Consider the following 13629-nt stretch of genomic DNA (forward strand, 5'->3'; position numbering starts at 1 on the left):
AAATGGCTCCTTTTTATTTTTAGGGGATATAATTTCAGCCAGCATGTCTAGTCAGTTGTCACATAGTCTACTTAGCACACTTCTCTCTCTCTCTCACATACACCCATTGGGTTTCCCTTTGGAGAATGGCTAGATCTTTGAGTCTGACTCCTGGAAAGGAATTAATCTGGTTGCCGTCCAATTCCTTCAGCTCTGACAATGGCATAACATCACAGGGCCACCTCATCTTTCATAGACAGCCCTGCCAACCAAGTTTTCTAAAAGCCTCCTTTTCCTTGTCTTCTATCATTTCAGCCGCTTTCCCTTTCCTTATGTTGTTTTATGTTGTTTGCATACAATTCTGAAAACCTTTCCCCCCCCCCCCCCCACCCCCACCCCTACCCACCAGCCATTATCCAAAGTAGCAGAGAAAATAGGATGAACTTTGCTTTTTAAAACCTTTTAGAAGGGCTTATCTTTTGGGGGAAATGTGCCCCAAAGACAAACATGAAAACAGCTAGGGTCTGCCTCTCCTCAACTACCTTTCTTGAACGTGGCTTAATTCATGAAGGTGAAAAAATTATCAGCTGGGTTGGCCTTTTCTTTCCCAGGAACAACATTGCAAGGAGAAAGGGGTGTGTGCGTGTATGTGTGTATCTGGCGAGTTGACAGGCTTGAGGAAAAGGAGCATAGCTCTCCCCCAGGAAAGCCTAAGCTCAGCCGATGGGAGGGGACCCAGGGTCGCCTTGGTCTGAGCGCAGTGCCCCAGGCCTCTCGCCTTGCCCCAGCGGCGAGCTCTGCGCCCTGTAGCTGTGCCAGGACTCCAGACAGCGCTTGGCAGGTCGGTGGGTGGGAGGCCTGGGTGTTCTCTTTGCAAAAGACGCCCTTTTGGAGGGAAAACTCCCTTTATTTGTCCTGGGGTTCCACAGCACCCCTCCCCGACCCCCGATCATTTTTACGCTGATCACACTCCTGATGATGAACTTGCAGCTCAGCTTCCTGCCGCCTGTTTGACCCGGGAGCGCCAGCAGGCTGCCGGCCTCGCCCTCAGTTGCCTCCGCCTCCTCCTGCAACCTCGAAGCCCCGGGGCGCCGACGGGGGTTAGCCTGGGCCGGGGCTGAAGGAGGGGCGCGCGGGGGCGCGGGGTCCCGCCGGGGAGCGCGCACGGAGCGGCGCCTTGGCCGCCGGGCTTCCTGGAGCTGTGCTCCTTTGACCCCAGTGGCAGTCCCTGTCACTGCACCGCTCCCTCCGGCTCGCCGCGCCCTCGCTCTCCCTCCTCGCCCCCTCGTCGTTCGCTCTCTCCCCAGATCGAGGCTGCTCTTGTCCTTTCTCCCCCCCACTCGCACCCCCGCCTCCCTCTCGCGCCGCGCCCCCCGGCCCCCGGCCCCAGCCCGCGGCGGGACCTCGGAGGTCGAAGGTTCTGGCCCGCCCGCGCCCCTCGCCGCCCCCGCGCGCCCCCCGCGCTCCTCCCGCCGGCTCCGGCCGCTCAGCGATGGATCGCCTGCTCGCCGGGCGCTGAAGGCATCCCCCGGACCCGGAGCGCAGCCCGGGAAAGGTAATCCACCCCGGGAAGGGAGGCGGAGGGCGGGGGAGGGGGAGGAGGCAGCCGGGCGCCCGGTGCGGAGCGCGAGAGGAAGGGAAAAAATGCACACACAAAGCGGAGCCCGGGTGAGAGGTGCCTTGTCAGAGGCGCATGCGGGGGGCTCGGAGGCGGAGGACCGCAGCTGCCCCGGTGCCCCTGACATTCGCAGGAGCGGGCGCTTCCCGGGCCATTCGGAACCCGAGGAGGGCTCGCTTTCTACCCCCGAACGAAAGCGAAGTCTTTTTTAGGAGCGTCTCCCTCCCACTCCCCATCCTGCCCCTCTGCTCTTCTCCCCTCCCCCCAGTCCTCGGCCCCGACCCCTCGGGGTCCCCAGGTCCCCGCCCCCTCCCCCGCCGGGATTTCTTAGGTGGAGAGGAGAGGGTGTCGGCGAGGGGCAGCGGCTAAAGCCGGGCGGCGGGGAGGGGGGTGGGGACGAGGGCCAGGCGAGCTGTTTACTAGAAAGTCCCGGGGTTGTGCGTTCGAGCCGCCCCGGCCTAGGCCCGGGTGCATTGTGTTGGCCCGCACCCCGGGCGCCCGCGGCGGCCCGGGCGCGGTGCGGTGGCCGGGAAGGCGCCGCGCAGCTTTGTGCTCGGGCTGCGCTCCGCCGCCGCCCCCGGGCCGCCCGCACGCGCGCCGCTCTCGCGCGGGGCTGTTTCTCACCCGGTCCCCGCGCCCCGACCTCGCTCTCCCCAGCCGCCTCCGGTCTCCACGATCGCAGCCGGCGGAGCGAGTCGGTGACTCGGGCTGGGCGACTGGGGACGAGCGGCGAGAAAAAGTAACGTTGCCGCACGGTTTCTTCTGGAGAGAGGCAGGAGTTTCTTTGCTATTTACACGTTAACAGGGTTATCTTTGTAAAGCCTTTGAATTCCGGGGGTTTGCGGCCTAGGAGACGAAGGTGGCATTTTATGGAGATTGGAGAGGGGGTTAGAATCCACCAGCAAGAAAAGAAATTAAGGATGCCCCAATGGGGTAGATTTATAGCATATTTACCTTCCCCCCCAGCACACCCCAAATTAAGTGCAAATTCGGGTCATGAAAAATATGTAATTGATTTGAGATGCTGCAAACAAACACAAACAGGTCAGGATAGGAAAACACACACAAATAAAACTTTAAGCGAAAGAAAAGGTTTCCCAAGGAGGGGGGAATCCGTGGCTTTCACATCCCCTTCCAACCCTTGCTGGCTTCTCCCCCTTCCGTTCTCCGCGGCTTCTGGGAAGCAGCCCGGCAGCTCCGGGGCGGAGAGCGGGGAGGCCACGGCGGAGGCTCCGGGCGCGGGCTCCGCTCTGAGGGTTCGGGGATGCCAACGCGCCCGGAGACTGACGTCGGGGGCGTGGGGCTATGATGCCTTTGCGAGGATGGCGCGGTGTCAGAGCCATTGGCCGCCAGTGGTCATCAATCAACCCGGGGCTGGGGGAGCGGGAGAGAAAGAAAGACAGGCGCTCGGCGGAGCCGGGGCCGCGAGCGCAGCGCCAACAGTGCCAGCAGCGGCGGCGGCGGCGGCGGCGGCGGCAGAGGCGACGGCAGTGGCAACCGGGGACTAAGCGAGTAAGGTGTGCTGGTGCTCCAGGAAGGAAGGGGGAGCTGTAGCCCGGACAGCCGGCCGTGAGCCTGGAGGGCAGGGCGAGCCTGTGAGTGAGTGAGTGAGTGAGTGTGTGTGTGTGTGTGTGTGTGTGTGTGTGTGTAGTTGGTGAAAGCCCCCCCCCCCCTCCGCCTCCCGCACCATCCCCCGATTTAAAACAAACACACCAATCCAAAGTAGGGAATTCCGTGCCCCCGCCCCACCGTATATAGACTCTACGCGTAGCCAGAGGCGCAGGAGAAAAGTCCTGCCCTTCCTCTCCCAAAGAATGTGCCAGCCCGGTGTCCGCAGTGCTGGAGACAAGTTCAGGTGTAAGTGCGGCGGAAGGGAGGGCGCTCTGTGGACAGCGGCACGTGGAACTTTTTGCATCCCTCCCGAAACCCTGGCAGAGTAGCCGCCAGGAAGGCTTGTGAGGATCGCTCTGGGATGCAGGGATGAGTAACTGGAGGTGGGCATAAAAGAGCAAAGGCGGGAGTTTCAGCGATCACTGGATCTGTGCAGCAGAGGGAGGAGGAGGAAATTTGGCGCAGTTGGAGCGGGCGAGCTCCAAAGTCTGGCCAGGCGGTCAGGCGATCTTCTTAGGGCAAGTGAATAAAATGAGCATCCTTAAACGACGAAATCACGGGCTCCTTTCTCATAGGCTATGCCGAGCTGTGCTCGGGGAGAGGGGTCATGAGTTGCTGCTTTGAAACTTTTGGTAAATTGGACTTCTGGTGTCTAGGAGGTGGAGACAGTTATTTAATTCCTCAGCGTTTAATCCTTTCATTGCCAGCAAACTTTAAAAGGTTTTCCAACTAGATTCCTGGGGAGGAGGACATTGCAAGTTGCACAGCTTAAGGGCTTAAGGGACAGGAGAAATGACTGCTGTCTAGGAAATGCAAAATGTGCTCACTTGTTTTTTTGTGTTTTTTGTTGTTGTTTTTTAAAGAGAAAATCAAACTAACGCCAGCATGAATGTTTGGCAATGCTAGTCCCTTTTTATTTTTCTTTAGGATTCCTGGCATTTAGTACTGGGTTCCTTTGTTTTGTGGAGCAAATGTGTTGAAAAATGAAAAATTTAAAAAGGAATACTGGTCTCTTTATTATATGTGAAAAGTAATGAAAGTGTGATGAGATGCTTCAAAATCTGATCATGTGCAAGGTTTTACTGCCCAAATATGTGAAGCAGGGTGATGTAGCTTCTTGATAGTTCTAGGCAGTGTATCATTGTGTCTTGTTTCAAGCTTTTAACAGATTTCTCAGGTAGAGGAGGGAAGACCCTCGTCCCGTTTCTGAGAATTTACCCAAAAAAGGTTTTTCCCAGGTGTTGGTGTTTAAAATTCTTAGGATAAGTTCATTTTGTGATGTGAGTGGGGGTAAACATAGCATTTTAAAAAATAGCTTTTTATTGACTTCTCTGTAAAGGTTCCTGTGAAAGTTTTGAAGCTCTCTGCCTCAGTCTGACATTTTCTTCAAAGGACTCCAGATTAAAGAAGATAGACACTGCAGGTGCACTGTTTTGATAAAACATTTGAAAGAGAACATGGTTAAGATGGATTCAAATGAGGTGCCAGCCACCCATTTAGCCATTCAGAGTTATAGGGGCCTGTGCTTGCGGATGAAAAGATCTTCTGTTTGTCTTGCTGGGGCAAAGGTGCAGAGGCACAGATGTTCACTTGATAGAAAAGGCAACCCTACGTTGACGTTAGGAGTGTGAATTGATCACCTTCTCAGTCCTGTCTCTTCTAGGCTTCCAATGGCAGGGTCTAATGCTCACGCCTATAAGTCATGGCATCGATATTTACATAATGGGTGTGTATATTTTATTTGAATTAGTGAGTTTGTTCCAGAAATATTTAAATTGTTTCTGGCACTGAGGGGCAAGGATTGTTCCTGAGAGGTCACCATGGTCTAGACATGAATTTGGTTTCCTTCGCTTCTTGATGTTCTGTATTTCACACAATAGACATCGATGGCAGGAACATGAGAATTGCCATGCAGTTTTTACATCACTCTCTAATTGTGCTAACACTTTAAGTTCTCGCAGTCTGGAAATGTGTGTGTGTGTGTGTGTGTGTGTGTGTGTTTTCCTCTGTGCTTTGATGGCTAACATTCTTGCTAATGGCAGTCATTTCTATAACAGGAAGATGTTTTCATTTGTATTTACTTTTCAGCATGGCACAATTATGCAGTTTTGCGCTTCAGTACTGTCTCGGTACTTTGTGTCTCAAAAGAGAATTACAGTACTTAGAACAGGACTGCAATTTGAAGCAGGTGTTGTGTTTTACTGTTCTGCAAAATAACAGTAAAATATAATTGTGGGGGAAATTAAGGAAACAGCTGCAAACTTGGTATGAAAACTGCTACATTATGATTCGTAAGCAGTTCTTATAGATATCTTACATCAGAGGGGCAGGGAAAGACTTTAATTTCGTTAATCCTACTGGCCTGCTTGTCTATCAACTGGTGCTTAAAGGACTCATACCTCCCATGAAGTCAGGAAGAAGAAAGAGAACCCAAAGGGATACTGTTTAAAATGCCAGCGTACCAGGGATTCCTCTCTGGGCAGTGTCTTTGGACATTAGGAACGCAGGCAAGGTTGGGTGTTGTTCAACTCGCTTTGCTAAGATGAACAAGGCAATGACTTGAGTGGAACGCTGTGGAATTTCTCAGCCCAGCTAGCATATGGAGGACTACACAAGCCCCGGGTTGCAAAATAATAAAATAAATGGCCTATAGCAGGCCATCTGCCTTTTGCTTGATATTTAAGGTGTTTCATGCCAAATTCAAATCTAATCTTATCATTCTACATATTTTGATTTGAGCGAGCAGCTAAGACTCAGAAGCTTAATGGTGCACAATGGCAAACGGATTCAGATGTGGAGCACTGAACGTAAGAGCGTGGGTTACCCAAGGGTTACCCGAGGACTGTGCTGCCCGCCACTGCTCCTCTACTGCACTGATTGCTGAAAACAGCCTCCACGCAGGGCTGTGCTTTCCTCAGTCTTTGCACACCTGCTATGAAAGTAAACATCCTCATTTCTGAACCCAGTGCAGCAAATCATATATTGACATTTAAAAGAAGATTCAAAACTAGTGGAAAGGTTAAAAAAAAAAAGTATGAAATTAATTACTGAGAATTATGCAGCAACAAGCAGGAACGAGGCAGGTGGGAGATGTAATGGTCCCCCTCCTTTAGTGCTCCCTCCCGCCTGGAGGAGGGATGGTAATGAATGCATCCAAAGCGGTGGTCCAAGCCTGGATGTGTTTGCCTTTCCCCCAAGTGACCGCAGTCTTTAGAGACATGATGTTCGATTTAGCATAAAAGATTTGCTTTACCCTAAAGTTCTTTGCAGGAGTTGAATGCATATGTATAGTAGGCATTGAGTACCTATGTATTTTGGGAGCTACCTCATAAAAGAAAAAAATATGTTTAATGTGTGCATATATGATGCGTGTAGTACGGGTACACACAGGTATTGTTATGAGCACAGCTTTTTAAACTTACATATGTTGTTGCATGTTACGGCTGTGTTAAGCATTGAGATTTCAAATTATTATATGACACCAACTTTGTACGGACCCGATATTCCAATTAGCAGGAAGAGTCTCCCACTTCGAGCACAAACCATTTATAGTTAGACTCCATGGCAACTGGGGATATGGCCCTTCTGTAATTCATGTTAAGTGCCATAATTATAATTAAAGAGGAAATCTTCGTTTGAACACCATTGAAATGATTTGCTAGCAGCCAGTGGTGTCGCATGGAGTGCAATGTCCACTCTGAGGTGCTCGCAGGATAGAGAGTTGGAAGAGGGGGTATCCACGAGACAGCAATACATATTGAGATTTTTTTTCTGGAACCAGTTTCATGTCCGGGTGTCACAGTTGAACACCCTCTTTTTCTTTGTTCTCATTTTATAATTTTTTTTCCCCCAGAAACGCACAGCAGTATTGATGAGTAGATCCGTGGGTTCAGAGGTCGGCTGAAGCGCACCATGCCTGCTTCCATCCTTCGCTCCGGAAAGTTGTGAATTGCTCATGCCTATAGAGAGGAAGGATGGCACATGGGATTCCTTCTCAAGGCAAAGTTACCGTCTCGGTGGATGAATACAGCTCTAACCCCACCCAGGCATTCACGCACTACAACATCAACCAGAGCCGATTCCAGCCGCCACATGTACATATGTGAGTATCGCTCATGAACTTTTAAAAACTAGCAATCAAGAAAATAGACATAAAATAAGAAAGTCACTGATGACTTCTGCCGGGGAGAATAAAAGACCTATGATTCGCAAAACAGATGCTTATCTGTGGTCCTCACTATCGCTTGGAGGGATACCCTACATCTGTGTAGCACCTCAGAGTGTCAGAGTACTTTCAATTTGATTTTCAGAGCCTCTCTTGGGTGGTGGTAGGTCGCCCACGTTTTATGGATAACATCAGAGAGGTTAAGGTATTTGCCTAATGTCACACAGTGAATTTTGGCAGAGTCGCCTCCTGATCCCCTCGCTCAGTTTGCTTTACATTGTATTGCTTGTCTCCATGAGGAAATATTTCTTGAAAATTTCTAGTTTCCCCCCTCACCTCATTTACTACCCCTTTACATTCAGCTGGGAAATAGGTCTAATCAGGACTAATTGTTCAGCCCCTGCCAAATCCGCTGCCTTGCCTGTTGCTAGTGGAAAGTGTACCGCATGTGCACCTCTCAAACAGGGAACAAAGGTCTAAGGGACAGTGTAGCACTTGGTTACAGGAATTGTACTTTTCTCCCACTCCCTAATACTGTTTAAATCAAGTGCGGTTTAAACTGTTTCAGGGACAAAGTGTGGGAGAAATCAAGAGGGAGGATTTTGCAGCACCTGGATGCACACCAGCTTTTTTCTGTTCCTCTGCCACAGGATGTGCGGGGCATTCAGCAGATGGGGCAAAAGGTCGCCATCTCCCTTGTTTATTCAAGGCCTGGTGCTCATTCTCTATGAGACCCTTCCAATGGCTAACATGCGTCTTTCATAGGAGGACTAAACCTCTTTGAAAACTATTGTATAGTCGAGAGAGAAAGGAGGTTAGAGCTCTGTTGACTGTTTTTGCCATCCCTGGCAAAATTGAACTCAGGGCATATCTAAGTCACAAGCTCTTTTTGTTTTTTTAGTAATTGTTTTATTTGGGCATTTAAAAAAATAGTGGGACTGCCCTCCCTCAACACATACACACACACACACACACACACACTGAAATTTAGAAACACTAACCAAACAAGATCTTTTTTTTGTCTATTTGGATATTAGTGTATAATAGGATGTTACTTTGCAAATATGTCCAGTAGAACCACTCAATTTCCATGTGATGGGATTTCTAACAAAAAAGAGAAAGAAATCCTTGTAAATGGTTTGTATGCTAAACTATTTCTGAGAATTTTATACTTGCTTAAAATCAGAATATATTCATGATTATGAAGTATTACTAGCATGATTTTAAGGAAAAGTTTTAAGGTAAATCATATTTTTTGTTAAAATGGTTTTTCCGAATGATAACTATATATTCACTTCAAGATTTCTTTTATTCTCCTATTTCTAATAATTTCTTTTTTTTCAAATCCTAGTATGTGACAGGATTTGTGGACATAGGATACTTTAGCTCTGTTTTGCTGGGGTGACATTTTGCATTAAAGAATTGCAAAGTACTTTCTGGATTATGTTCCCTTTTAGGCAAAAGAAAGTATGTTTTGGCCTAGATTCTGGGAAAATGACTGACAGGGAATCTCAGCTTAGTCTTCACTTGTTGGTTGCCATGAGATTCCACTCCTGAACTGTGGATACACAGAGATATTTTAAAGGTGATTTAACCTTAGAACTGATCTGCTTAGATATAGCCATGAAATATTCGAAGGACCAGATTATACCTTTTTTGAAAAAAAGGCTTGACAAATGGGGTTTGTAATGGTAGCCTAGACATCTGGGGAGCCCTTTTTCCAGATTGCCTTCCTACCTTGGAGTAGAGGATTCTTCCATGGTCTGGGTCCAGCTTGCCTTTTCATCTTTATCACTCACTGAGGGCTTCCTACCTGAACCCTTTGCTCCAGCCATACAAGTTGGTTCACTGTCACCTGATCACACCCTGAGCCTTTCCATCTTGGTGCCATGCTCAGCTCATCAAATGCCTCAGAGCCCGTTCAGGCTCCTCTACATCTATGAAACCTCTTCTGTCTCTCCCAGTCCGAACTGACTGTGCCTTCCCTGCCCCCACACATGATGCCCCTAGTTATTTGGCATGTACTTCAGTACTAACTCCATTATTACTGTTCTCTCTCTCTCTCTCTCTCTCTCTCTCATTTATTTCTTAAAGGCAGGGATCGAGTAGGTAACAGGTATTCAAGAAATACTGATTGATTGCTCAATCCATCTATTGATCTGATTGTGCATTGAGATAAGAAATTAATGTTTGAGATTTGGAGATTTTCATTGGAATTTTTCTGAGCTGTTTTAACATCATCAGTGTTTGAATGACGGTGTATCCTGTTTTCAAGATGTTGACCCGCCTTTTCCTTGCCTTTACTTTTTCATGTTTCATACCTTGACACAGTGACTGGTTCATACTAGGCATCCAAATATCTTGGTGAAATGTGCTAATGTTACTTTCCACTATTTTTTTAAAAGATTGCCCTTAGTCCAAATAGAAACTTAAATTGGCTGGAAAATATCTATACAATATTTAGTTTTTCTTCAGTTTTTTTTGAAATTTTTAACATGTCACATAGGGCTTTGCTCCTCTCCCTGAAGATATGTTGTCTTTTCCACTTGAAATGTTACTCATTTATTTTGCATGGGATTCTTAAAACAGTTGTTTTCCTTTTTCACTTACAGTTGAGGCCTATGAAGACCCATGACAGATCACCCGGATTGGAGTTGCAATCTTGCTTCCTTAAATGATCCGTGGTTTTCTTTCATGCAGCCTTGTTGGGGTTTTCTCACCATAATTAAGGACTACTAGTAGTTCACTTCCCATTTAATTCAGTTAGTCTCATCTCAGCCTTGTGACCTCCCTTGGTCAACTTACTTCCTTTCTCCAGGCCTCAGTCTACTCATCTGTGAACATTTGCACTAAATGATAGTTATGGATCTTTCAGCTCTGACATCCTAAGATGAAGATGGCAACCAAGACAGTATTTATTTGCAAGGTGTTGTTTTGGGAGGACACAGAAACATAAGACCTGCTCCCATCTTCATGAAGTCCATCATGAAGATGGGAGCAGCTGTTGTTCAACTGGCTTTAAGAAGTTTACTGCTTGGTTTTGGTTTGCTGTTACCTGTGAGTTCTGATGAGGCTGCCACCAAGCTTTCTAAAAAAACACTGGCCTGCATCTCTGTGACGTAGAGAAGTTTTTTAAAAAAATATTTTTTAATTATTTCAGAGAGGAAGGGAGAGGGATAAAGAGAGAGAAACATTAATGATGCAAAGAGTCATTGAACGGCTGCCTCTCTCATGCCTCACACTGGAGATCAAACTCACAACCCCAGGCATGTACCCTGACTGGGAGTCAAACTGTGATCTCCTAGTTCATAGGTTGATGCTCAACCACTGAGCCATGCTGGCCAGGCAGGAAGATTTTTTTTTTTAAAGAAAGCAATCCAATGTGACCTTGGGAAAGAAAATTAAAACACAGCTGGAGTTGGCAGGGCAGAATTTAACCCAGAATTTGTGTGCCCCTCTTCCCAGACTCTTTTTTTTTTTAAATATATTTTATTGATTTCTTACAGAGAGGAAGGGAGAGAGATAGAGAGTTAGAAACATCGATGAGAGAGAAACATCGATCAGCTGCCTCCTGCACATCTCCCACTGGGGATATGCCCGCAACCAAGGTACATGCCCTTGACCGGAATCGAACCTGTGACCTTTCAGTCCGCAGGCCGACGCTCTATCCACTGAGCCAAACCGGTTTCGGCATTCCCAGACTCTTGAACACACTAAGAGATGTGCTGATTGAAAACCAACAATTAGTAGGGCTTTATTTTTCTATAACCCTTTCATCTTTCCCAAGAAGACTGTTGAGAGAATTATTTAGTATTTAATGATGGTGGGAGGAGCTGCTAAAGGAACCAATGTAGGTTTGAAAGCACTGTAATGATTTTGTATGTTTTTAATTATCTGAGAGCCTTATAAAATACTAGGGGCCCAGTGCACAAATTCGTGCACCTTGAAAGGAACTGTGGGCCTCGAGGCTGCAATGGGCACAGGGGAGGGTCTCGGCCCATCCTCCATGCCCCCCACCCGGCCCCTCCTGCCATGGTCCCCAACCCCCTGTTTGCCGGCAACCCTGATCCCACCGCCACCGTTCCCACATGCTGATGGCACAGAGAGATTAGGGCTGGTGCCAGCAGCGGATGCGAACAGGGCTGGCCCTGATCACCCCTCAGGAGCAGAGGGAGGTGGAGAAGCCCTGAGGTGTGATCGGGAATGCCAGCCGCTGCTTGCACCCACTGATAGTGCCAAGCGATGGGGGCTGGTGCCGGGCACTGGCAGTGGGTGCGAGCCATGGCTCCAGCGCCGGCAGCGGGTGTGAGAGGCGGCTACCAGCCTCAATTGCCCATCAGAAGCAGGGGGAGGTGGAGAAACCCTGAGGGGCATTTGGGGCCAGCAGCTGCTGCTTGCACCTGCTGATGGTGCCGAGTGATCTGGGCCAGCGCTAGACATCGGCAGCCGGTGTGAGCGGTGGCTCTATTGCTGGCAGCAGGTGTGAGCACCAGGCAGGACTGCGGCACGCAGGAGCAAAGAATTTTCAATAACCACCAGAGGCTCGCCCCGATGACAGCGACTGGCACCGCGCCTTGGTCTGGTGCCCCTGCTCACCTGCTCCACCATCCTGCTGTGGACAATGCCTGCCATGTTCCGTGCTCTGCCACCAGCTGCTGATGCCCGCCATGTTCCACGCGTGCCCCCTGGTGGTTAGAGCACATCATAGTGACCGTTGTTCAGTTGTTCCACCATTTGATCTATTTGCATATTAGGGTTTTTTTATATATACTAGAGGCCCGGTGCACAAAATTCATGCATGGGTGTGGTCCCTAGGCCTGGCCAGTGATCAGGGCCAATCAGGTTCCCCGCCTTCCCGCCTCTCCCCCTCCTTCCCTCTCCGCCCACATCTGCTGCCACCCACCCCATGGTTCCCCATCTCAGCCGGGGGCCTATGGGCTGAGGGCAACTCCTGCATTGAGCATCTGCCCATTGGTGGTCAGTGCATGTCATAGCGACCGGTCGTTCTGTTGTAATGGTTGCTTAGGCTTTTATATATAGAGATAGATTCAGGACTTTGTAGTAGAGTGTCCAACCATCTCAGTTTTTGCACTGAAAGACCTGTTTTGAGAGACCATTAGTCACACACTAACCAGGATGGTTGGTCACTTGCTTAATTCTTCACCTTTTTCTTTGAGGGTTGGTTGTTAAGAAGCTCAAAACAAATTTTATTTTCAGTTTTAGTTAGTTTATTTGTATATATTTTTGGTTGTCAACACCCCTTGGGTCTTCTTTTTTTAAATAATTTATTTTTCAATTATAGTTTACATTCAATGTTATTTTATATTAGTTCCAGATGTATAGGACAGTGATTAGCCAATCATATATGACCTTACAAAGTGATCCTGGGATTTTATTTAGCTCTGGTTCTTTTGCAATTGTTTTGGGAGACACTATAGCACAGTGGTGAACATCTCCAGGGGAATCAGATTGTTGGATTTAAAACTGGTTGCACCACTTACTAGCAGTGCAACCAAACATGGAGAAATGTATCCACGTTTCTGTTTGTTTGTTTTTCCACTTGTAAAATGTGGACAATAAAGTAGTGCCTATCTCAAAAGGTTACAAACAGTATTACTTGTAAATTTCTTAGAGGAGTGCTTAGTGCTTGGTTATGCTCAATAAATGGTAGATATTATCATCAGTGGTTGTTTTATAAATTCTGCATTTGTGTTTTTAATTATAAGTTGTTTCCATTCATTTTGAAAACCAGTAGAGTATAAATAAATGAATAAAAAAAAATAACTTACTGGTAAGTGTTGTCCAGCAAACTTTTCTGGGTGGGTTGGCAGGTATCCTGATTTTTTAGATCACAGCTTTGGAGTGTCTTACCTACCTTTAATTGCTCCATGGGAGTGATAGTCCCAAAGGAGAAGGAATCCAGTGAGCTGAGTGTTGCTTGGTTGTTCTCTAGGGTATCACAGTGGCCTTCCTTCATGTGGACTGGTCTCAGGTCCTTGTAACCCCAATTAATGCCTTAGACTCCCCACTTGACAGAGGTTAAAACAGAAGCATCAAGAGTTCATCATAATAACTAGGGTTGAGTGCAAAGGGCACAGCTTGAGCTGGGAAATGAGGACAAATATTCATATGGTGGCTGAGAATGAGGTCTGAAATAATAGATCTCTACAAATGCTGATCCCACCAGTTAGTTACAGGCTTAGTTAGGTGATGATGGACAAATTAATGAACCTCAGTCTTCTCATCTGTAAAATGG

The 13629-nt window shown here is 47.9% G+C and overlaps 1 protein-coding gene across 2 annotated transcripts in view; it reads left to right on the forward strand.

Moving 5' to 3' along the window:
* The first annotated feature begins 1120 nt into the window (after nt 1-1120).
* Nucleotides 1121-13629, forward strand: part of MPPED2 (metallophosphoesterase domain containing 2) — a 172574-nt gene continuing 160065 nt past the window's right edge. Inside the window, exons 1-2 of one of the 2 annotated variants that reach the window (XM_070428125.1) lie at nt 1121-1534; nt 7062-7310. In XM_070428125.1, the coding sequence (XP_070284226.1) occupies nt 7183-7310 (128 nt within the window). In that variant the 5' untranslated portion in view covers nt 1121-1534; nt 7062-7182. Of the gene's footprint in view, nt 1535-3387; nt 3455-7061; nt 7311-13629 lie in introns of those variants that run through there. The other variant, XM_070428126.1, reaches the window with a different exon arrangement.

Source organism: Myotis yumanensis, unplaced genomic scaffold (assembly GCF_028538775.1).
Source record: "Myotis yumanensis isolate MYYU_CA2020_CCGP unplaced genomic scaffold, mMyoYum1.0.hap1 SCAF_10, whole genome shotgun sequence".
NCBI lineage: Eukaryota > Metazoa > Chordata > Mammalia > Chiroptera > Vespertilionidae > Myotis > Myotis yumanensis.